At 45.6% G+C, this 25399-nt stretch overlaps 1 protein-coding gene across 3 annotated transcripts; it reads left to right on the plus strand.

Moving 5' to 3' along the window:
- Nucleotides 1-10025: 10025 nt before the first annotated feature.
- LOC141000616 (carbohydrate sulfotransferase 1) lies at nucleotides 10026-19659 on the plus strand. Of its 3 annotated transcripts, XM_073471368.1 has the most exons (4): nucleotides 10026-10285; nucleotides 10377-10480; nucleotides 16861-17032; nucleotides 17808-19659. In XM_073471368.1, exons 3-4 carry the CDS (start codon nucleotides 16894-16896, stop codon nucleotides 18926-18928), a joined length of 1260 nt encoding a protein of 419 aa, XP_073327469.1. In that variant the 5' UTR covers nucleotides 10026-10285; nucleotides 10377-10480; nucleotides 16861-16893; the 3' UTR covers nucleotides 18929-19659. The 3 variants fall into 3 exon arrangements, with proteins under 3 accessions (XP_073327469.1, XP_073327468.1, XP_073327467.1); XM_073471367.1 differs by having other exon boundaries at nucleotides 10026-10480; XM_073471366.1 differs by lacking the exons at nucleotides 10026-10285; nucleotides 10377-10480 and adding an exon at nucleotides 12912-12935.
- Nucleotides 19660-25399: the final 5740 nt, after the last annotated feature.

The raw sequence follows: 25399 nt of genomic DNA on the forward strand, positions 1-25399 counted from the left end.
CCATTAGCAGCAGCACTAATGACCAGAAATGTTTCTATTTTCTAAATGTTGCTGACTTGCGGCGATCATAAAAAAAAAAAAAGCACAGGACTGATTCTGATTTTAAGATTATATGCCGAGCGTCACATTACTCGACTCTTGCGTAAGATGAAAGTGAATCACGCAGTTCCGTCCATTTGATGAAAAGCGAAGCCTGAATGGATCTTTTGTGCTTACTCAAAACAAATTACACAGTGATAGCTGCCAGGCAAAGGAGACCTGATACAGATTAACTGATGCTTTTTAGATTTAGTTCAGATTAGTCCGCTCGCTGACTAAAGGCCACTGTTGCATGGGAGAGCGAATGTGTGATCATGCCTGCTCGCACGGAATCCCCATCACAACGCGTGGGCACTTAACACTCCCTGTAACTGCTGCTAGACGACCTTGCGCGGCGGCTGACCACACCCACAGCCGAGGGAAAACCTGTCCGACCGCACAACAACACGGTGAATGTGCAACTCTTAAGTTTTTATCGTGAGCTGTCTCCTGGCTTTTGTTAAGCCTGATTGGTTGCCACAGTCATAATGACCTTAATGACTTTGATGCCGCTCCTCCCACTCCTGTCACTCATTAACTAGGTTGACATGTGTCTGAGTGTGTGTGTGTGTGTGTGTGTGTGTGTGTGTGTGTGCGTGCGTGCCTCACTCTGAAGCTGAGTGTGTGTTTGTCTAGGTCTGTGGAAGAATGTGAAAGAGGAGGAAACTACTATTAACTGGAGGCGGATCTACAGTGACAAATCAAAGAGGATGCATTTAACCGCTCTTACTGTAAGCAAACTTTCCACAGTGTGACAAGCACATGGCCTGGTACAGATGGACAACATGACCTCCGTCAGGTTTCTGGAGCTTCTGCTGTTCCTCCTCCTCCAGCAGGTCTACAGCGAGGAGGCAGAGCCCGTGTTCAGAGCCGAGGGCAGCGTTATCGAGATGGGGTATTGTTTCGGAGTGGATTACATCGTTGTTTACAGATCTACGCCGGCGGGAGACCAGCTGCTTGGCAACTCTTCAGCTGACGACTCGCCCGTTACACCTCCAGCAGACCTTCGGGGTCGCATCCGGATCAACAAAGACCAGCACCTGCTCGGCCTGCAGATCAGTGACCTCACACACGTGGACTCTGGGACTTATAGGAGGGAATGCTGGCAGAACCAGAAACTTGTCAGCCAGCACACGCAGAAGCTTTCTGTGTGTGAAGCGGAGGTTCAATCCAAAGAGATCACTGTGAAGGAACAAGGTGGACGGGCTGAGCTCCTATGCAACAGCACTTCCATCGGTCTGGAGGGGACCTCTGTGCGCTGGTACAGTGAGATGTATCCGTCTTTTCGGCCCACGCTCTTCCTGGATAGCAGCGTGTCGCTGGACCCTCTGGTGGAGGAGCTGCAGGGAGGCATTGAGGTCAGAGATAGCGGAGCGTTGCTTTTGCTTGACAATACTGTGTTAAAGAATAACCAGCAATTTTACTGCACCGTGATCAAAGGTAAGAAGTGTCTCAGTTTCCAGGACCTGTACCTGCCTGACCAAAGTGAAAGCAGGGATGTTTTTGCCTCTCAAGGCGACAGAGTGGTGCTAAACTGCACCGCTGATGGTAACCTCCAGCACTGGGAGACACCACAGGGGAAGATCAATGGCAGCAGTAAGACGGACAATGAGATGTACATATCATTAGGTGACGATTCAGAGGACTTCTCATTGGTATTTCCTGCAGTCTCTGATTACCACAGTGGTCAGTATTCATGCGTCTCCACTTCTCTTGAAGTTCAGTACTCGCTGGTTGTTTGCCCCAAAAAGGAGTCCCAAGAAAAAGTTGCTTTTAAAGGCGGGGACGTCATATTAAATTGTGAAGTGAGTGAAGGCGACCCCCGCAGGGTCCAGTGGCACCGCCGAACACCATCAGGTGAAAATCAGCTCATCCAAGACTCAAAGGACAAGACTGTTCCCATCCCAGAGGATCTGAGGAGCAGAGTGACTCTGTCCGAGAATGGCTCCTCGCTGAAGATCTCCCTCCTGGAGGAGAGAGATCGAGGGGTGTACTGGTGTGTTGTTTTAGCGGGCCCTCAAATACTGGATGAGGAGGAGGAGGAGTACGCAGATAATTATACCGAAGAACCGACAGAAGATGATGATTACACTGAGGATGAAACTGGGGAAGATGACGGATACTGGCCTGATACACACAGGTGCATCTTCAAACAGGAAACCATCTTGTACATTTCGAGCTTAAACAAGGGAAGGGGTGTTGGTTCAGAGCCACCAGTTCCACCAGCGAACAACACCCCAGCCGACCCGCCACCAGCCTCTAATGTGACTGCGTACGCCGTGGGAGGTGGACTTGTTGGGCTGCTGGTGGTCGGGGCGATCGTCGCAGTGATTGTAGTAAAAAAGAGGTCAAAGGCCTCACCGAAGCAGAGAGAAGCAGCCGCTCGATCCAGACTAGACACGACCAGGGACATAAAAATGAACGTGGACCCAGGGTGTACTGAGAGGTTGACTCACAATGATGGATACAGCGCTTAACAGGTCGTGTGACGTCGCTCCACGACATTTTCTATGCAACTGACATGAAACTGTGCTTTGAAACCTGCACGTAGCAGCTGGATGGGGAGATCATTTAATTGGTGACTGTATTTAAACTTTCAGTTTCATGTTTATGCCGGGTTGCTCGTGACTAAAACTGGATTTCACTCAGCAGAATCTGTTAAAATGCAGTTTGACTTGTGTCTGAAAATATCAGTATCTTCTTGTTTTTAAAAAGAAAGAAATCTCACACTGTCACAAAGTCTCTCCTCTGTTTTCTCTCTCTCTCTGTACTTGATTGCTCAATACCATATAGTCAGTGCAGTGTAATAACATGATGGGAACTTATCTGATGACCTGACAGGGTGGTATGTCTGTAATGTGACATTAAATGATGACTAAAAACTGGTCAGGCTGCTCTCCTGTCAACGCGTCGCTCGGTGCCAATAAGGCAGAGCGTAACGGCCGAAATGAACCTGAAGCACCCGTCTGAAGAATCCAAAACAAGAGAGAGTCATTTCACTGTGACTCTGACTCTGTTTGCTGTGCTGCACATTGAAGTAATCAATATATAACTGCAGGCGGACCTGGGTCCCTGACCAGGTTTCTCAGCCAGTCCTGTACCAAAGCTCCTGTGCTAGCGGTGTAAACACCAATGGTCTCCTGGTCCTCCAGCTCCCAGTCCGATCAGCTAGCTGCACGGCTAACTGAGGGCGGCTACAGTCGGTGGCAGTTACTGTGGTGATATACTGCTCCCTATTTGTTTTGAGCGTGAATTTGACAGGTGGCCAAGTGTAATAAAGTTTTTTGTCATTTAGAGGCAGTGCAACAAGCTGTAAACACAACACCGGTCCCTTTTGCCCTTTTGTCACCTCAGCCTGAGGGAAATATCTGATTCTTTAGCTGCTAAACGCTCCAGTAAGTTCACCACGTAGTCGCTTTCTGTGTCCGTCTGCTGTTTGGTGTTGAGCAGATGGCGTACAGACGATTTTAGAGCTTTTTCACAGACAACTAAAAACAGTAAAGTTGCAGGCAGAGAAACCAAAACAACGAGTTAACAGACTCTGAAACACACTCAGCTTGTCAGTTGATCTGTTGATATCATGGAAATGTTTATCGGTGCAGCTTTAAAGGTAAAGTGTGGAGGATTGAGGAGGATTTGATGTTTTAATTTGGATATAATCTCCTGAAACTATGAATCATTGTGTTTTTGAATGAGCCTTTTCATATCTCCAGAGGGAGCAGGTCCTGTTGCATCCCAGTGTTTCCACAGCAGCCCAGAACAGACAAACCAAACAGCTTACCTCTCGTTAAAGAAGAAATGCTTCTCCTGACTTTCATCATGGAAAATTGCCTTATTTTCAGAAAAAGATTCACAAACAGCAGCCCAAACACGTGGCACGCTTTTTCTACTTTCAAAGAAATCTTTGCTTATTATTTTTGGAATTGCTACCAAAAAAAATAAAAAGTAAAAATCAGATTTGAGTGAATTCCTCTAAAAATGAATCAGGCGCCTTTTTGCAGCGTTGCGTAATATAATAAAGAGAATCAGAGGATTAGACTCTGTCACCTCTACTTTAACGTTTCTAAAGGTTTGGTATGTGAGCAAACAAACAACACTTTGACAAATGCTCAAGTTTCATCTATCTCTTATCCTGTCTGCTAACTTCTCCTGTCTTTTTTATCAGAATGTACCCGAGGCTATGTCCCTGAATACTACAAACATAAGATGCAGTATTGAATCGATATCTTGCTGTAGCTGCTGAGTACCGAACAAGTTTCACAGCACACTGCTGCAGAGTGAACATCGCTATTGATCCTGTATTGCAAAATGAGATACAGTACATTAAGTAATCGTATGTATTATTGACGAGCTGACTGTGTTCATATTGATTCAATTATGCATTTTATTATGATAATATACAGTTGAGTGTGAGGTCTGTGAGCAGCTGCTACAGTGTCGTGCTGAGGAAACTGAGCTCCTTCAAGTGTCGTTTGTGGCACATGTATTTAAATAAAAACTTTTAAACTGGGATATGGAAAATGCCTCATCATCATCATCATCATGTCCATCTGATTATGATTTCTTTGATTAGAAGCCTACCTTACCTCCCGGCCGAGAGAACAAACGCTCGTCTCATTCTTGGATTATCCATGTAATCGATAACGTGTTTAGCGTTAATATGCAGCGGTTTGCAGCTTGTTTTTGCTGCTGGAGGTAAAAAACCCTGAGCTCCTCCCGCAGCGAGGCCGCTGAGACACTTCTACTTCAGTCTCAGGTTGTCAGAAACACCGGTGCTTTGGAAAAGGCTCCTGGTGCCTGACCACACTTCACAATGAGCTTCAATAATGTATGAGACAGTGTGTGCTGCTCCTGCTGATCTGACAGCATGTATCACGTACGTCCAGACACAAGAGGAAAATTTGTATTTTATTATGTACAGCGTGAGTGAAGTGGCACACAGAAGATCAGCATCACCATCATGACCCGAGGTAAATACAATAAATCTGTGTAGCTACTGTATAGCTGCAGGTTGTTACACTGACCAACACATTTGCATATATTGTTTATCACATTCAAATGTTTATATCAAAAAGGTTTTCATTCATTGAACCTTAAAGGTGCAATATGTAAGAATTTTAGTGTCAAACAAAAAAAAAGAAAGAAATAACCGCTATGCTGCAGAGATATCTACTCAAGTTAGCATGCTAACGAGCTAGCCCTGGCCTGGCCTGTCCTGTCTCCTAAAAACCACTCTGAGCTCCCAGTCCGGACTACTAACTACTTGCTAACTGTAACTGCCGTTAGCTAGTTAGCTCAGTTAGCCGTGCAGCTGGCAGTTACTATGATAATGTAACGACCACACATTTCACAAGGTGTGTAACACCTTTCTTCAGCCTTCACGCAAGCGAAGCAATCTTAAGAGTTGACACAATGTAATTTGCACTAATTTGCTTTCTTGCTGGGAGCAATAAGAGAATCAATATCAGTCTAATGTCTGTACAATACATGTGAAGCTACCAACAACAGTAATTTAGCTTCTCTTAGCACGATGCTGCTGATGATGCCCCCGTTTCCAGTCTTCATGCTAAGCAAAGCTAATTAGCTGCTGCTCTAGCTTTCATATTCACTGTACGGACATGACAGTGCCATTAAACGTCTCATCTAAGTCTCAGCAAGAAAGTATTTGAAAAAAAATGTACTATATCATCAAAACTGGACCAAAGAACATAATAAAACATGGTGAAATTCAACTTCATGACCTGCATAACTGTCGGCCTGCTGTAATTCTGTGGTGCTTGATGAGCAGAGGTCAAATCGCAGTCTGCAAACCAAAAATGTCGGCAGTAACAAGTTGCGATGTTAACGAGGCTCATTATGCGAAACAAATCAAAACGTGGGGGACATTTAAGAGATGTTTGTTGCAGCAGAGGCCACTTGCGTGCTCTCGAAGATTTCCATCTTGCAGAATAATCTGGAGACGTTGTGTTTCAGCAATATTTCTCAGCTGCCAGATTCTATCACTCCCACGCACTTAACCTTTTTGATCCCTGATAAATATTTATGGTCCGCAGCAGTAGGCAATAAATTCGAGGGAAGAACACAGTTTCTGCTGGGTATAAGTATTTGCTCAGCTGGTTTTATATAAAACACAATCCATCTTTGTTTTTAATTTGATTTTGTTTTGGTCCAACAGAAATCTCTCTGGAAGATAGAGCAGAAAATCATGAATCAATTTCTTGCTTATTTTCTGTTCTTTTTGGTATTATTTCTGTAAACAAAATAAAAATATAAACAGCGCTGATGTCCTTGGTTTCCCTGCAGTGTGGTCTCCGTTATCATCGTCTTCCAGTTTCACAATCCTGAGATGGGTTAAAAATAAATGGGCTGAAAAAAAACTAACCAATTTTATGAAGAGCATCATTTTTTGGAGAACTGAGCTCTGTTATGTCAACAGTGTCATGCTTTGTCTTCAATAATAACTTTATAATGACAAAATCTGCGATCGTAAATACTCTCAGGACAAGATGAGCCTTGTTGTTGGCGGAGGAATGAGCAGTCGGATTTAATATTGACGCACCGCCGCTAACTCGATACAAAACCAGGAACTTTCGCAGACATCTGCTGCTTGTACCTGGGAAGCATCAGAGGAATCAGATGAGTGAAAGAGACGGGAGGGAGAAAGAGGATCTTACACGTCTGTCAGTTTGCTTCACATAAACTCCTTCACAGGCTTGATTGATGGAGACGCAGATGTGGAAGAGGAGCAGCTGTTCGCCGCTCTCAGGTGTAATTAAGAAAAGGGCTCGGTCACACAGAAAGGCCCCCGGGAGGCCCGACGGAGCGCAGAGGAATCAGCACGCCTCAGAGAGCAGCGAGATCCAGCAGCAGGCTTCCTTCAGCTTGTTACAGTGAGAGACTTTAAATGGATCAGCTTAATTGTCGAGGCATCTCTCAGACCATCTGTGTGTGTGGGAGGGCGTGTTCGAGCTCTGTCTCTGCTGTGTGTGTGTGTGTTTGAGCTGAAGCAAACTGAGCTGTCGCAGTGACGGAGCAGAAATCTGAAGTTAGAAAAAAAAAATAATCAATGAAATCAGCCAGGAAATTGTGTTTAGACAAGTTGTTACTCTGAGTCTCTTGTGTTCACTTGGGCTCGAAGAACTTCTGCAGAGCACACCGAGATGTCTGACTAGACTCCCAATTTGAGGATTATCTAAAGTTTTCTCACACACACACACACACACACACACACACACTAGACAACGTCTCTCACCAATGCAACAATCAAAATCGCAGCCGGCGGATGTTAACATGATCCCTCCTTGGCTCCCCTCCCTCGCTCCCAGGGCGCCTCTTTCTGTCCGATCAGGAGGCCGTGTTCTGTGGAATCAGCACGTCGGCTCGCTGCTCCCTGGTGGCTGCCGGGCTGAGCCTGCTGTGGCCCGATCTGCTGTAATTTGCCAGGCCTATTACTCCCACAAATGTGATGGCTGCGAATCCTGAGAGTGTGAAACAGTTGGTGGGATAAAGAGATAGAAAGAGGAAGAGAGAGCGGGGTACCTCGCTGTTGCCGGCGTCCAGCCGCAGAGCCTGAAAGCGTGCGATGCGTCGTGCTAATGGCACCAATTATGCACCGGAGAGCACCGCTGATGGGCTGGCTTCACAGCCAAAGTGCCGGGGAAAAAAACAGCAGCAGAGCGAGGCCTTTGGGTCCAAAAACAAACCCACAAAAAAATAAAAAAGGAAATCAGATTTAGAGACAGGAGGGAGACGAGCCACTTGGGACTTTTCTGTCCTAATAGCGCGCTGCTTGCTACCCAGACATGTGGAGGTGTCTGGTTGGATCGCAGCCATGCAGGAATTTATGTCTGTTATTTTCAGAGGGGAAATCCAAGCGAGACCAGGACCAATCAAACGCTCTCAATAAAACTGACTTCCCCTCTGGAAGTCTCAGAGGCTTTCAGTGGATTTGATTTGAAGTCTATAACCTAGAAACTAGTGGGCGTGAGGCTGAGATGTTGTGATACTCGCTCTCCATCAAGATTGTAAGACTTCAACTCCCCTGTGTGATCAAACTGTCGGGGGAGGCAGGAGGTGCGCCACGAGCAATCATTCTGCTTTTTAATCCCCTGGTGTGATTGTGATCATTCTGTGATGTTTACAAGCAAAAAGGAGTTTATCCGGCTTTTTATGAGTCATGTGTGAAGCATCATAAGGGAACATTTTGTGAAGAGTAGGAAAAACAACCGGGCAGACATGAAAATGCTTCTCGTGTAATTGTCTCCCTTTTTGGCGTATAAGGAGGAGAAGAATCGTCGATGGAAGTCTTGACGGGTGTCGGGAGAAAAACTTTAAAGCCAGGAGAAAGTTTTAATTTCACCGTATGGTGTTGAGCTGGCCGCGCGCATACAGCAGATGTTTACAACACAGCGGGGCTTTTTCGACAAACACGACAGCAGAGCCGACTTGTTCACTCATGTGCAGATGAAATAAATAAAAAAAAATAAAAAAAATCTGGGTAGACGGGGGGAGTGAAAATGAGACCATCTATATTCAAGAGATCTCTCGTTCAAAAACAATCACAAGACGGCGCATCGTGGATGCAAGCCGGCACAGCCACACCTTTGATGCACAGATGGTGTGTGTAAACTTCCTCCTTCCTCCTCTCTGCTGTAATCTCTCATCCCTCATGTCCCACATTCATCCTTTCCTCTCATCATCTCTCGTGTCACTCAGCAGATTTCTCTCTCGCTCTGCCAGCAGCGACGCACCTCGGCCTCGCAAACCCCCCCCAAATCTAATAAATGAAGGCTTTTTTTAGCGAAATTGGCGCGCGTGGCGGGAACACCACGACTGGGTAAATGTTAGTTGAAAGATTTTTTTGGTTTATAAAGACGGGGCTGCTGGAGCTTTGACAGAAAACAGGCAGCGGTGGGGATTGTCTACGGATGATACAAACGTACGCCCGGGTGATCCTTGATGTCTCCCTAAAACGGCTCGCTGAACGCTGAACCGAGGGCGAGGCCGGTCGGGAGGTTCTGTTGGGCTTCAGAACAACAAGCAATCGCATAAAGTCTCCACATCGGGTCTGATTGGGGTCAATTCAATCACGACCTCCCATTAACAGTCAGGAAATATGAGGCAAGAGGAAACACAGAGCGTGGGCTTTCTCCGAGTTCATATCCCGTTTATACTCTGATCATTTCATTATTGAGGGAAACAGTTTTGACATTTTGGGTCTCGGGAGCTTCAGATGAGATCATTGGTACAGCTGCACAGTAAGCAGCCTCGCTAACGTTAGCATGAAGATGAACAACACATATTACATAACGCGTGTAATGTTACACAAAGCCAAGCTAGCTTATTCACACCGTTTCTCATAGATAGATAAGATATAGTGTGACAAACTGGGTCCATTATAAGCTGATTAATTTACCATGCTTGTTTTGTTGAACCACATTTCCACCATTTAATTTGCAGACGTTACATAATCCCAGGCTTATGTTCTGTATTGTATTTTGGTAACTATCACATCACTTTGGGTTAAATGACACACACACATCTTGTTAAGTTTAATTAAGTGTATTTGTTCAGTAGACAACATAATTTAATCTTGTTTTGTACTTACCAAACCTACCACATGTCCCAGGGGCTAAAAGGAGGGAAAATGGCTCCTCTTCCTCCTTTTATACCATCATTGATGATGTCAGCGGGAGAAACCAAGTCCAGAGGGGTGGTATGGTGTTAGCTGATTTAATTATTTCTGATAAACCGGGTTAAGTTGTCGTTCTGTGGTAATGTCAGCTGATTGGCAGTCGAGATGAGAGTATATAAGATGAAATATGTGGATTTAATGAATGTTGTGAATGACTCACCTGTTTGCAGGGAAGGCAGGTGTACCTGTTCACTGGGACAGCCGGTATTGACTCCGGCTGCCCAGAGTCTATATAAGCAGACTGTCTGAAGCGCTTCAGGTGGGAGGATGTGACGTGGAGCCGTTTACACATGATTTGAGTTTGAATTATCCTAAGTTGAGTTATGATACGTTTTGCCAGAGTATTTATTTTGTTTTTGTAAAATAGTTTGTATTTCCAGGTGTAATATGGTAACACTTATAAATAAAACCACCTTACGATGCTGAAACAACGTTGCCTGAGCCGCTCTGGTCCCACATCATGGATTTTAGCGTTTAGCCTAGCAGCTGCAGTGAAGCTTTTGGCTTTAAGAAGTGTGTAAATAACGTCTAATCAAATTAATTTGGGCTCCTCGGGCTTCAGGAGACTTGGATTGGGTTTTCTTTATTGTTTTTTTATTTACAGTTTATAACGAGTCCCCAGCTACTTCAGTTGTTTCGGAGGAACGCTGCAACACTGTTTTGCTGTGAAGCTCCAGAAACTTCCCATCAGCACGAGGTTATGAAGAGGTAATGATGAACTTATCATTCAATGTAAGTTATATATCTTATTTGTGAAAAAAGTGAAAAGAAAACAGCATTTCACTTTTTTGTTTTTGCTGCCATGTAACAAGCAGAGCTTCCACGAAAGTGATGCTCACGCTCAAGAAGTATTTGGCACATAACTTCGATATCCACTAGATTTGTTTTCCAAATTAAAAAATCTATTTTATAAAAGTTCAGACACGAGTCTGAAGTCTCTCTAAGTAGATTTACTTACCTTCTGACGGAGCCGGGCTCGCCGTTTCCCCTTGTTTCCTGCCAAATTAAGCTAACCAGCTTAAAGTGAATGAACTTATTTCCCAAAATGACTTCCTTTAAATGAAATAAGTGTGTTTTTGGATGGTGTCAACACCACAAATAACTTTGGGGGGAGTTCTTCTTCGACGTTGCCGCCGCACATCCCCAGTAATAAATAGAGAAAGTGTGCTGGTGAGCCCGGCGCTGGTTGTTTGCTGGATTAGATTTAGTCGTCTCTGCTGGCATACTAGTGGGTGAAATGAGATTTCTTTTTCACCTGCTTATTGCACTTACAGCGAGGGAGGGCTGAATAAAGGGGGCTGCTTTTTTCTTCTTCGCTCCCTCAAAATGAGAGCGAGTGTATAAAAAACACTAGCTTTTCTCCACAGGCAACATTCCTCCCTTAGATAACTTTTGTGAAACCCGCCTTCCCTTGTGACAAGCTCGCTGACAGATAATCTGACAGACGGATCGCCTCTTTAAAAGAGAAAGTGGAAGGTGCAGAAAGTTGCCGAGCAAGCCCAGAAAAAAAATCAAGTCAGCGAGCTAAGGAGAAAAAGGTTATCCCAAAACAGTAGAGAGAGATTTCAGCTGAGCATTTCCATCCACTTTATGATGAAAGACTGCTGTCATGTTAAAGATCAGATATGGGGTGGATCATAGAGATATGGGGGAAGAAAGAGTGCAGATTGGTGAGGCATCTGTTAAGAGCCGGGCTGGTTCTGGAGAAGAAAAAATATGAAAGGCAGCTCCGAAGCTCTAATCCACATCTGATTTTGTGCTCTTTGCATGTGTGCGTGGTTGAGGAGCGAGTGTGGGTATAGCTAAACACGGAGGCCCGTGGAGGATTCAGTTTTTTTTTTCCAGCTCACAGTAAAAAATTCAACTTTTTTTTCTTCATCGCCTGTTTTTTTCAAAAAATCTCACCAAGAAGGTGTGTGGGGGCGTTCGGCTGCTCGGTGCCGGGAGAGTCGATGCTGTAGGCAGGCAGAGCGAGCGAGGGATCAGCTCGGAGAGGTGCGGAGGACAGGACACTCTTGTATCACTCACCAGTCGTTTCTTGGCAGCTCGCCGTCCTTTTGTGTGCACTTGTAGAGTACGAACTGCGGATCACCAGAGAAAAAAGCTTGTTCTGTACGTGCGTAGGTAGGACTTCCAGCCTCTCCTGTTCCCATTTCTGAGATTTTTTTTGCTTTGGTGTCCTCACTTGTGCTGCCTGGAAAAGGTTTGAACACATGAGGGCAGAGAAGTTAAAACAACTTGATGCTCCTGCAACAGCAGAAAACTGAGCTGCAGCAACAGACATATTAACATTATCTCTCACATTAGAAGACACACAGTGTCTCTGCCACAGCAGGAGATAAATCTGACAGACCGCAAAACAGAATCGACTCCCCTCCTCCTCCTCCTCCATTCCCTGGAGTAATGGAGCTGTCACCGGCCAAATCTGACCCCACAGTAACCCCCCTGGGGGCAATGAGATGGCACCCATCCCTTCACACCGGGGAGTGTGCAGGCAGGGGGGGTGCACACACATCTGATGATAGCAGTCATCCTCCCTGGAATGAGGAAAAATAGAGGTCATTGTGCCACTGTAATCTCATGGGAGAGGTGTGTGTGTGTTTGTGACAGTGACACTGTGATGCTCATGGTGCTGATGCTGAGGTGGTTGTTGATGCCTGGCTGGAGCTGCTGAGAGAAAAAAAAGGGAGATTGGAGTAATTAAAGTAAGGATGGCGAGCATAAGAGTCCAATTTTTTTTTTTTTAAGTTGGACGGTGATGCAGGTCGCGTTAACCCGCCTGTCAAAGCTGCACAAAGACGTAATGAAACGTACCCGACGGCATCTAAAGCGTAGCGCACGAGGCAATCTTGCATCCAATCTAGAGACTGAGCTCCAGCAGCCTGTGTGGTCTCCGGAGGGCTGAGACATGCCGCCTCCTCCTCCTCCTCCTCCTCACTCAGCATCTCGCAGCTCTCCATCCATGGCGCATCTCCACCTCTGAATCCACCTCGGGTTCGGGTCCGCGCTCGATCCATCCATCCTCCGTCTCTCTCTCTCTCTCTCTCTCTCTCTCTCTCTCTCTCTCTCTCTCTCTCTCTCCTACACACACTTTTTTTTTTACAAATGCAGCGGAGAGGACCGGACCGGCTGGAGGAATCCTATCAGATCGAGCGCGTTGATGGTAAGGCATCATTTCTTCTTCTTCTTCTGTTTTTTTTTTTTGTGTCCGTCTTTTGCGCATTTTACGCGCAGTGACAACAGACGTGGAAGTGAGCAGATGAGGAAGGATAATCAGTGGATGTGTCAGTGATTGACTTTAAAGTGCGTCAGTGGTGAGTTAAGTGATGTGGTCTCACTTTACAGGCAGCGTGTGGTTCACTGTCACGCTCCTCGTGAGCTTAATGTGGCGTCATATGCTTATTTTATTCATCCAACAGTTATTAAAACACAACTTAAACTGTTTTATTTATTCATTTTTTTGTTTTTAAGATCCAAATTTCATGTAGATTAAAGGTGCAGTATGTAGTTTTTGATCTTCATTGACTTGATTTTTCACAAACTGAACTTAAAGGACAACTCAATTTCATACTGTTTTTACTTTGTTTACATGTGGCGGACCCTGCCACCGTTCCAGCTCCCAGCAGTGCTCTGGGGACCCTATTCTCCTCTGAGAACAGCTCGTTTATTCAGTTTTGTAAACAATATTCCCTCATTTCATTCTGAGTTTGAATTACATAATCACTTGAGCTCAGACGCAGCTGATCTCATCGTCCATCCTTCAGTGTCATCGTTACCAAACTTTACATTATTCTCTCGGTTCAGTTACTCCGGCGCTGCCCTTCCTTCCTTCCTTCCTTCCTTCCTCTCTGTTTCTGAATCGACCACCTGCGCTCAGCATCCCATTAGAGAAATAAATTGGACGAGATCAGATGAGGAGTTGACCTTTTCATCTTCCAGCCGTCCTCCCTCCAGTGTCGGTGCTTCTGCTCCGTGTTGTTTGTGCGGCTGGAGGAATCATGTAGGACGGGATTCATCCTCTCTCGTATCGCAGGAACTCTTAGCCCGGGGTCAGATTAGCTCCTCTGCGCTCTACTCTGCTCTGCTCTCCGCCTGTGGCTCTCTGAGTGTGTGTGTGTGTGTGTGTGTGTGTGTGTGTGTGTGTGTGTGTGTGTGTGTGTGTGTGTGTGTGTGTGTGTGTGTGGTGTTGGTTTAGAGAGGGGGGGGTAGATGGAGAACAGAGCGATAAAGACAAACCAGAGACTGGAAGCTCCTCCCGGTGTTTTTGCTACTGCTGCTCAACTCTTGTGTTTTCCAGGATTGATCACCGGGCTCTGCCAATAAACAGCCTCACTCAGAGGGTCTGTGAACACACCGAGGTGCCTTAATAGAAAAATCTTTGGCACTGTCACATCCCTCAATCACTTGCATCCCAAATCCCTCAGTCCCAACCTCATCACTAACTCCTAACCTCATTTGTTGCCTTTATTTTTGCACGGAGGCAATTGCCTCTCCTGCACCGTGCACAAATGTTATTATCTCCCAACACTTTTGCAGCTAGCTGTGTTATCTTGGCAGCACCGACGCCTGCGCTGCTCACTGAATTTACAACTCAAACCTGCCAGAGGAGCGTGCGCCACACAGTGTAATCTTTGGCTGATCCCGTCCCCGAGGCTTTTATCCCCTGTAAGCACTGTTATTGTATGAGGGACACAAAAGCGGAGACCGTCTGAAGCTCGCAGTCCCCTTCCAGCTGTTGACAGAGTGTCTATTATTCCTGGTGTGAGTGCGGGAGGAGTTATAAGTCACGGAGAAAAAAAAAGGAGGACTTGCAAATCAAATTGCTTTAATCCATTGAAGCATCTGTCTTCATTCTCCAGAGGGCAGCTGGGTGTGTAGCACAGAGGCTCTGAGCCCTGATCACGAAAACAAAACCTGTCGCTGAGGAATGTGCCTTGGTCAGCCAGCTGTGCAGCACATGTAGGGTACGGATGGCAGGACTGTCAAATTGACATTTTCTTAAGTGTCAGAGACGAGAAGAAGCTCGGTCAAAAGTTTCTCATTATCTGCAGTCATTCGTGCTTATACATCTCTGCCTTTTCATCCGTCTCTCCTGTCCTTCAACGAACACACACAAAAACAGGACAAGCTGCTTTAAAGTCGCTCTGAAACAAGAGACAAACCGTTCCCGGGTACGAATCCAAGAAAATGAAACTTTCTTCCCCCTGATGAGTTCATTCTGCGATCGCTGTTTTTAAGCCATATTCAAACAGACTGCCTCATGATGTCAGCTCGATTTCTTTCCCCCCCTCACCCACAGAGTAAATGTCTTTGGTTTTGCGCTGTTTGTGATTAATGGAACATCAAAAGCCGATCCGAGCTCAGTGTGATGCGTTCCTGAGGACACGAGTCTGCCAGGGACACATAAACATCATTAATGAACAAGAGGCAGACTGGAGAGAGACAGAGCGACAGAGAAACAGGCCGAGGAAGCAAACAGGAAGGCTGTATTTATTTTTGTCAGCAATATGATGTATATTTACCTGTGGTTTCTGATGATGATTGGCTCAGTGAGGCCACTTTGAGTGATGGAGATGGTTTGCACCCAGAGATCTCCTGTGATTACCTACCATCAACTTAGTGCATGTGGACAAAAATGGATGGCAGCACCTGTTTTTTCTCGAAAAAAGCCATTTGGAAAATCGCATCTCCCTTTGCTCTTTCAGGCCCAGTGGCAAAGAACTCGGAAGTGTATAAAGGAAACTTCTCCACTCATCCAGCCGATGTGCAGACGGCTATATTTATCCGAGTGTGTAGCTCGCTGCTGTGCTTAGAGGCTTAATTACCCAGAAGAGAGGAAAAGCAAAAAAATGAAATGCAATTACGCAACTGTGTGCACGGTATCCTGAATAGTGGGGCTATTGTGGATGGGAACATTACCGCTACAATTTTCCCAGTGAATGTCTGACCTTGGGGTCGTGTTTTTCTGCAGAACAAATCTGTGGATCTTTTAGGAGAAACGTTTAAAACTGTTTCTTTAAAGTGTTTAGAGATGCTAAGAGGTGCTGTCTGTTTGCTCTTTTTAAAGAGAGAGAGAGAGAGAGCAACCTTTTCTCAAATCTGTGTTTTCTAAGAAACACGGCAAATATGCTTTTAGGGAAACGGTTTGATAAATACTATAAATTGCTTCCTTGCTAATATGAAGCGAAACCCGCCGCCCATTAGCTTAGCTTGGCAGAAACAAGCGGAAACAGCTAACCTAAATGCTTTTTTTTCCTTTCCCTCAGTGTTTTATTCATGTACTGTCATGTAAAAGGTCTTGAGGGTTAAACAGAAGCTCCCCTCTCCCACACAAAACACTGCCCCTGAAACGCCTCGTCCGTGGACGCGCCTTTAATTCTGTGACTTTGTGACCTCACACTGCGTCACCATGTCACACATTTGCATTTTATTTACTAGTTTGGCGTATAAGAATTGATTTAGCGCAGCTGCTCTGTTGTTGTTAGCGGTGCTGGGTCAGGCGTGTGTGAGCTGACCAATCAGAGGAGGAGGAGCCTTAAAGAGACAGAACCTGAAAACCAGCCTGATATGTCTCCTCTACAGCTGACTAATTAACAGGTTATAGTTTGTTTAATCTTTAATGACCCCCTTAAAACCTCAAATTATACCTTCTACACTTCTCTTCATGTATAGTAACAAAAAGAAAACAAGATATTTAGTGAGCTGAACATGTACGATTTGTTTTGTCTTCCTGTTTCCTCCTCTTTTTGATCCGTATGCTAAGATAAGCTAACCGGCTGCGGGTCAAAAAAGGTTGTCATTCTCATGACAGGAGGGAAATCTGGATGGGAAATGTTAATGGGACATAATTTACCCTCCACTGTTTGAGTGCCCTTGAGCAAGAACACTCATCGCTCCAGCAAGAGCTGCTCACTGGCCGTCAGTGGAGGGGCTGCAGGCGTAAAAGAAAAAAATGATCCGGAGCTCCACATGTGTGAAGCTGAGAAAAATGCACCAAAATGAAATCTCATTGAGTGTGTGTGTGTGTGTGTGTGTGTGTGTGTGTGTGTGTGTGTGTGTGTGTGTGTGTGTCTTCCTCGCGGCGTCAGCGTGAAGGATGTAGAGCCGGAGGGGGGGGCAGGATGGAGTGCTCCTGGAAGACGGTGCTGCTGCTGGTGTGTGCGTCTCTGGGGGTCCAGTACACGGCCATCCGAACCCTGAGGGACTCGCTGTCTGGACCCTGTCAAGGAGCCTACCGGTGCCAGACCAGACACCACAGAGGTACGCCTCGACAGCCAGTCAGGGTCGCCCCACATACTTGCACTGAGAACAGAGCGTGTGTGAAGCTGCTGGTGTGTAAATGCTCCTGTTAATGCAAATATAACAGAAATGATCTATGAGGTATGTGTGTGAGGTAATAAACGGACACACCTGTAACACCTGTTTTAGAGAGATGCTACCTCTGCATCAAAACTGTGACTGAAGCAAGAGGAAAAAGGAAGGCAGGTCGTTAAATGAGGGAATTCCCAAGAAGTGTGGAGGACAGAGAAATGAAATATGTGTGATTCGCTTTACAATTATCCTCAAATTTATCTCCATTAAACTCCCCTCGTAGCGCAGCTGTAGCTTGCAGCCGCCACCGCCGCCGCCATCGAGCTCCTGTACACAAAAGTAACATCCCTTTTGCAATCAACTCCTCATCAGCAGTAATTACACTTCAGCTATTTGCGCTATATTTAGAGATCCGCCATTTCATAAACCCCCTCGGTAACCACCAGGCAGACAAGCAACTTACTCATGCATGTTTACCCTCTGAATTATTTAAGCTTTATTGGCTTGATTCAGTCGTTTACTTTCTCCTGGCTTGAAGTTATGACGAAAGCTGGCTCGCTTTCTCTCTCACGAGCTGAAATAACTCTTCTGAAGTAAGTGAAGTGCCTCCTCTTCCACCAAAAACTAGGAAACAGGGAAAACAGGTTGTATAAGGTGTTTTTTTAAAAGCTTCTGATGGAACTGATGTTGGCATCATGTAATATGAGACTGTGTCTTTCTTCAGACTCCAGGTGGAGAGCCTTGTGTGATTGGATGCCCGTCGACTCGCCCGGGAAGCACATCCTGCTGTTTGCCACCACGCGCAGCGGCTCCTCGTTCACCGGGCAGCTCCTCAACCAGCACCCGGAGATCTTCTACGTGTATGAGCCTCTCTATCACGTCCAGCAGGCCTTCACCAACTCCAGCAGCAGGCTGCGCCGCACCCTGGACCGCCGGGCGCTACTGGGAGCGTACCGGGACCTCCTTCTCAATCTGTACGCCTGCGACCTTCACTTCATTGAGAATTACATCCGCCCGGAGCCACAGGACCACGTCACGAGCTCCTTCTTCCGCCGGAGCTCCAGCCACGCCCTCTGCTCCCCTCCGGTGTGTCTCGAAGGAGGGGACGTAGCGGCCTCCGACCCGCCTGATGAAAGCTGGTGTCCTAAGAAGTGTGGGGCCCTTAATCTCACACTAGCCTCGATGTCATGTCTGTCAAGGGGACACGTAGCCATAAAGACCGTGCGGGTCCCTGAGGTGGGGGACCTGCGCACTCTGACAGAAGATCCACGTCTGGACCTGAAGATCATCCACCTGGTGAGAGACCCCAGAGCCATCCTCGCCTCGCGCATGATGGCGTTTTCAGATCAGTTCCGCGCTTGGAAAATATGGAACGCGACAGGACGGCAGCCTCGGTACGTCGACCTGTCGCAGATCACCAGCACCTGCAAGGACATGGCGGCCTCCGCAGAGACAGGCCTGCAGAGGCCGGCGTGGCTGCGGGGGCGCTACCTGCTGGTGCGGTACGAGGACCTGGCGCTCAACCCAAGGGACAAGGCCGGGGAGATCTACAGGTTTGCGGGGCTGGAGATGGAGGACAGGGTGCGGATGTGGATTGCAAAGAACACCAACAGTAACGCGTCGTCTCCGTCCGAGTGGAACTACAGGTACTCCACGACCAGAGACTCCAGAGCGACGGCGGAGAGCTGGAGGCTTCGTCTCGGCTTCGACATCGTGAGGACTGTGCAGAATCTGTGCAACGACACTCTGGCTCTGCTCGGATACAAACAGGTCCACTCCGCGGCCGAGCTCAGAAACTTGTCCCATAGTTTGGTGGAACACAGGACCTTCCAACCCGTCACATAGAAGATTTGAATTACATTTATTTATTCACGCCGACGTTTTCCTCCGTCACGATGCTGATAAATTGAATGTAGTTTATCTCAGTTCTGAATAATGCCTAAGATCACGTATTGTCACTTTTTAATGGTTTTGCTAAAGATATTAAAAGTGCCCAATTTATGAGCCTGTGTGATCCAAAATAAAAAGTCCTAACTGCTGTTTGTGTTGATGGAAAACTCTTAAGACGCAAAGTCCCGATGTGATTAAGTTACTATGCTTTGTTTTTTTTTTGTCATGATTACATTTTCTAATCGTTTCAGTGTTTTCAGAGAGAAAAAGACGACACTTGAAAGAGCAAATCTGACCTGAAGTCTGACAAAAAAGTGTTATTCTTGGAGGTGAGACACACGGAGGAAGCGAGGGGGAGGAGGAGAAGAAGAAAAAAAAAGAAATTACAGGGCTTGCCTTCCAAGTGTCTCTAATGCATTTTGGAAAAAAGGATTAAAATGTCACCGGCGCAATCTTCTGCAGTGCACAGCGGCTCTAATTTCTATGTGAAAATGTCACGAATATGAGAATATATTTGTTTTTTTTCTTACTATAAATACTTAATGACTGTAAATACTGATTAACTGTTTCGATGCAAGTGTGCTGATGTTATGTGCCGGGTGTTTTTGGGGCATTTTTTGTCAGTGTGATACTGTTTATATTTTCTAGACTTTTTAAAATAAATTATTCATATTAATACATATCTACCACGCTGCTGAAATCTTCTTGCAACCATATTTGTTTGATGTGTCTTTTATGTCTTCAATCCCGAGGAAAAGTGAATAAGTGCTTCAGTTTTAGTGCTCAGAACAGAGAATGGTGCACGTTCACCGTCTTTTATCTTTTAATCCCTCTGTGTTTGGTTTGTCTCGCAGCCAAATTTCACTCCTGCCGACGTGTCTGTAGTGACAGATATGTCTTTTTACACGACAGAACACATGCTGCTCGCGCTGTTTCATTTTCGCGTTAACTTTGAAGCTAAAAAGAATAATACGGGGATCATTCAGCTGGTAGCAGCTGTCTGCAGTGGCGTATAGTCAGAGATTAGACGGCTGCAGGTTCTCTGCCAGCTCCACCATTTGAAATTGGTCTTTGTGTCTAAACAGAGAAAAGAAGCGTGCCATCTCCAGACACCAGCGCATTTGTGCTGCTCTCTTGAGATAAATGCTGGAAGTAGTTTCTGAGGGAAGAACGCTTTGCATGACTCATAGTCGAGCCACTGATTGACTGTGATTTTTCTGCCTTTCAAATTCTTGCATCGCCTCTTCCTGGGCTGCAGTTGGAGCCCGCTGGGGGCTACGGGCTTCAATGCTTATGCTGTGGGAGAAAGCCACTCCAGACTGAAGGAAAGTATGTAATTTGAGTGGAACGGTCATGCTGCTCTGTGAGCACCATTAAATCTGAGGTGAAATTGTCCCTTTTAATAATGTATTTTTAGACACCCGGTCCTCCCCATCCTTCCTGAAGCTGCCCTATAGCTGCTGACACCAGGGATATCTCAGTGCAGCTACAGAATTGATCTACACATCCAGCTAAGGAGAAACAGGATTTAAGATGCATGGAGAAAAGAGCGGACGTCTTTCTTTGAACTTAATCTGCGCGGCTACACAAACTGGCCATAAAGCAGAGCTTTATGACACCCGGGGAGACGCTCCTCATCGGTTTTTCCATCCACACCCTGACACACAAAGCTGCAAGTGGCCTGAGTCAGCCGTCAGCTAATTACCCATTTCTTTGCACTCAATACCGGCAACCCCTTTCTGTCTCCTTAACTGTGCTGACAAATTAAGCTCTTATCAATAGTGCTAACAAATATGAAGTGCATGCTGATATTGAGAAATGCAAAATAGCCCTCTGTTAATCTACACGACTGGTATCCGGCCTCGTTTGTCAGGCGGAGCACAAAGCCCTGTCAGATGAACTCCAGTGCCCCTTCATTGACGCCACGGACGATTTTTCTTCTTCTGGCTAACTTTTAACTCACTTTAAGCAAACTATTTATCCACGACCTTTAACTATCTACTTCAGCTGTTTATCAGCAAACTATCCCAGCACATCCTCATACCTAAACCACTGAATAGGTCGATTGTCTGCATGTCTCCCAAACACATTCTCATTGCACACAAAAGCCCGATCTTAGCAGGTTGAAGTGGGATTTTTGACCAGTGGAACAGGTATATTAGTTATATCTGTGGCTGGATATCAAACGTGCTTTTTCATGCACATTCTCACAACAATTGTCTGACCTCTCCTGATATCCATGAAATTCAACACAACGAGGCCGTCTAGCACACCTTTGAAGAGGCTCTTCTGCCTGGCTGACTCACAAGAGGAGGAACAGACCTCCACCTTATCAAATAATGTGTCAGGAAGGCCAGTCTGTTATTGACGTATTGGACCTATTTTGAGGCATGGAGCAAAATGCAGGCGCAGGAAACAGATGAGAAAACACAGACGACCCAACAAAGAAAGAGACGAGATACACAAGGGAGACGAAGACAGGAAGTGTAAAACTGAACATGACGCAGAAGGATAAACCTACAAAATAAAACAGGAAACAACTAAAATAAAATTCAAAACCATGACACACTGTGCACAACATGTTTCTGCGATTTGCTGCCACAACACTGATTTTGAATCACTGATCCTGACAAGACACACACACACAGAAGTGCAGAGGTCACAGTAGATGCAAGAAAAGCTCACACACACATTTACAGCATGAATAACAGGCTCACGCCGAGGTGTTAGAAGCTGAAGGAACCATTTTTATTCAGTAAATGGTTTGTGGTCGTGTGGAGAGGGGGCACCGCTGACATCCGTCACACTGACAGCTCCTGGGACGCAGGAGCAACACTACAGTATGACAAAATGTCCAAGTCGCTTTCAGACGTTCAGTCGTTGTTGTGCGAGTGCAGACTCCTCTTGTATCAGTGATTTGCATGTGTGTAGAGAAGGTTAAAACATGTTCGTCTTGCTGCTGCTGCTGCTGCCTCGTAAAGAATGAAAACATGATGAACAAGTAAATCGAGACAAGATGGAGGTTTGCTGGCAGGATGAGGAGGAAGATCACCCTCGAGCTGAGAGCTTTAAGAATCAAAGACTGAGTAGGCAAGAGTCTCCGCTGCTGTGCTCTCATCTCCAGTGCAAGAAAAACAAGAGTTTTCCTGCAGGGATCAATAAAGAATCACATTAATATACAGAAGCAACTAATATTATGTTTATTAGACTCAAACACAACAGACACATGATTCGTCCTGATTATTTCCTTTCGCTTGGTGCCCGAAAGCAGATTTATGAAACAACTTTCCCACCGCTATTCAGATTCAAGGCAGATGAATATCACAGCTGCAGAAACTTCAGGTCAAAGGCATCGAGGAGCGCAGTGTGAAACCAGCTTCCAACAATGTCTCCTTAAGCACCTTCTCGACCTTTCAGCACCACGGTTGTGTCAGCGTCAGCCAAATAAGCTCCATCAAGTAAATCCCCCTCCTTCTGCTCTGCCCTGACGCCTGTCTGTAATCACCGGCCTTAACCATTCGCTGGTCATAATGAGATGTGGGAGCGAAAGGAGGTCGTGAGACGTCCTTGGAGTTTGCCTCTCCAGCTGCAGGTGTGTCATGCAGGTTCATTATCCCAACGATCGATTCTTTACGGCCCTTATCCGGGCGCGCCGCCAGAAAAGTCTGCAAAATTATGAGCTTTTCTTGCTGTCACACTGACATAACCACACGCTTTCATCACACAATCATCCTGCGTGAATGTTGTGTGTCTGAGCATACATAGTGTAGACATGTGCTATGACAAAGGTGACACCCGGCAGTAGAGAGGCAGTGAATGATTTCTGCCACATCTCTGAGCTCCACAAATTGCCCTCCTTGTAGAAAAGCATTGATTCAAAGAAGAAAGAAGAAAAGGTCAGACCAGAACACGGAGCGTATTGACGATCCGGTTAAAGTGACTCATAAAAAGTGCTGTTGATGACCAGAGAAACATCAGGAAAAACATTATTCCTGTCTTGTATCTGACTTACAGAAGCACTTAAAGAGACACGTGGCTTTTTTTTTTCAGCACACAATATTTATCATCTCTCTCTTGCCACTTAAGTGTTGAAAGCTACTGTAAGGCTGTAATTTCCACAAGCTAAGTACATGCAGTGTATCATATCTGAATGTTTTATATAAAAATTATGAGGGGATGCATCACGCTCTCCTGACATTTTACGCTCGGCAGCTTTTTCTCCGTCGACTCGGCCATTTAAAAATCCCAGTTGGACGTGGCGCAAACAGTTTGCATTTGTCACTCTCCTTACTGGGAGCCAAACATGTCATTTATGGAGAGATTAAGGAGCATTTAAGACGGAATGGATCCACTTTGAGCCACAGTATCTTTATTACCGGAGCCACACGGGCCCCGAGCAGACATCAGCCTCTGTCACACCCATCATTCAGATACTGTTATGTTCCCCCCCGTGCACTCACACACACAAACACACACCAGCCCTCCGTGTGCACCTCATCGGTCATCTTTGCCTCTTCACCTCCATCGCCGTTCCACTCTCCCCCCCTCTCTTTCTCTCCGAGCATCTTTTGTAGTCATAGTTGCATTTTTATGACATCTCTCCGAGGCATTTGTTTCCAGCGTGAGTTCGCTCACAGATTATTTAGTTTGTTTTCCCCACTGATCCTAATAAGGGGGGCTTTCATTTCAAAAACATCAAACGGCCAGCTGGAAGAGATGCATCTTGGGTAGAACTCCTCAAGGTAAATGCGAGCAGGCCCCCAGCCTAACTCAGCACCGTCAGCATTATCCGCACACAGGCTGCAGTTAAAAAAATAAAAAGACGCCAGTGAATCTCAACAAGTATTTCACATAACAGAGAAGAGCTTCAATGATAACAGCAGTGCAGTTAAAGCTCCATATACATGTTTATTATCAGGGCTGTAAGTCTACTCTTAACCGTCAGCAGGAGCTAAATCAGGGCTTTACATCTTTACAATAATTAAACGCTCAATTGATCTCGTCCTTTATTGCCCTATTGGGTGGAAAACACACTCCGTGAGGGGCAAACGGTGATTGCTCCGCTGCTGTGATACTGCAAAAGGGTAATTAGGCGTTTTACTGTCTGAGGTAAAAAGGCGTTAGAAATTTTCTAATTTTAAAAAGCGTCTGTAGGTTATGAAAAGCCGGGGCTCTTTTTATGATGCACAATGAAGCGGAAGGTTCATCTACAGAGAGGGAAGGTGAGACGTAACATCAAGCAGGAGGTGAGTAACAACAGGATGCTGCTTCTGAGGATCATCACGGGGTAAATAGCTACACATTCACAGCCGGCGTGTTTGTGTTACAGTCTGTCTCGTATTGATTCTGACAAAGACGGTGGAAGAAATACACAAACCCTTCGACCTCCTGAAGTAAAAGTAACAATAACACAAGATAAGTAAAGATCCTTTGTTTGAAGTCCTATTTAAATTAAAGAGGCATGTACTCAGAGTTTGTTCTGCAGAAAAATGTTTATTATAATATTATATTTGACATTGTTTGATTGTTAATGCTGATACGTCAATGTTCAAACCCTGTGTGGCGTCACCCGGAGTTTGGCTTTATAGCAGTCGCTGTCTTGTTATTCTTGGAGCCAGAAGGTTCTGGGTTGGATATTCTGATTGGATCTGACTGAAACTTGACTGAACTGCTTTATCGTCTGTTTTTACTGTAAACGGGACCATCATTTACAAAATGAACATCGCGCTGTACTGACGAGGACTTGAAACTAGCGATCGAGACTGTAAACTCGTTGAGAAAGTCTTTACTGAGGTGATGAATCAAGTGAGAAGTAGGGTCATTCTCTCATATGCTTACATGCAATCAGACTTCTTTTTGAAACCAGTGGAGTCGCTCCTTCATGGCCATTAGAAGGAATGCAGATCCACATTGGCTTCAGAAGCTCGGACCATATTAAGTGGTCAGTGACCACAACAATCCGATAACTGGGAATAATCAGGTCATTATAATAATCTGTTTACATGCACACACACAAAAAAACAAGTTTACATGATTCAGTCAGTTAGTTGGATTTCTTTCCAAGTACATGACGTAAAACTGTTTGTTTTTCATCGTCAACATGACGTCGCTTATCGCTCCTTATGTGGGGTTTGTTACGTTTGCGATGCATCCAAAATAATGCTCTCCTTCTTCACGCAGAAAACACATCTGCATCCACTCGCATTTTTATCCAATAAAGCATATCGCATTATATTTACTGAGCACTTGAATCATCTGGTAACTCCATCAATCAGATAATGATCGGTTTGTTTGTGGGCAAGTAAACTGTTTCAAACCAACACCTGTGCACACATCGTGACATCATCTAACATTACCTACATGTGTTGCCTCTCCAATGTTTAACCGGTGCCGATGAGGCTGATGTCTCCTCGGTGGAGCTGCAAA

This window comes from Pagrus major, chromosome 8, assembly GCF_040436345.1.
Source record: "Pagrus major chromosome 8, Pma_NU_1.0".
NCBI lineage: Eukaryota > Metazoa > Chordata > Actinopteri > Spariformes > Sparidae > Pagrus > Pagrus major.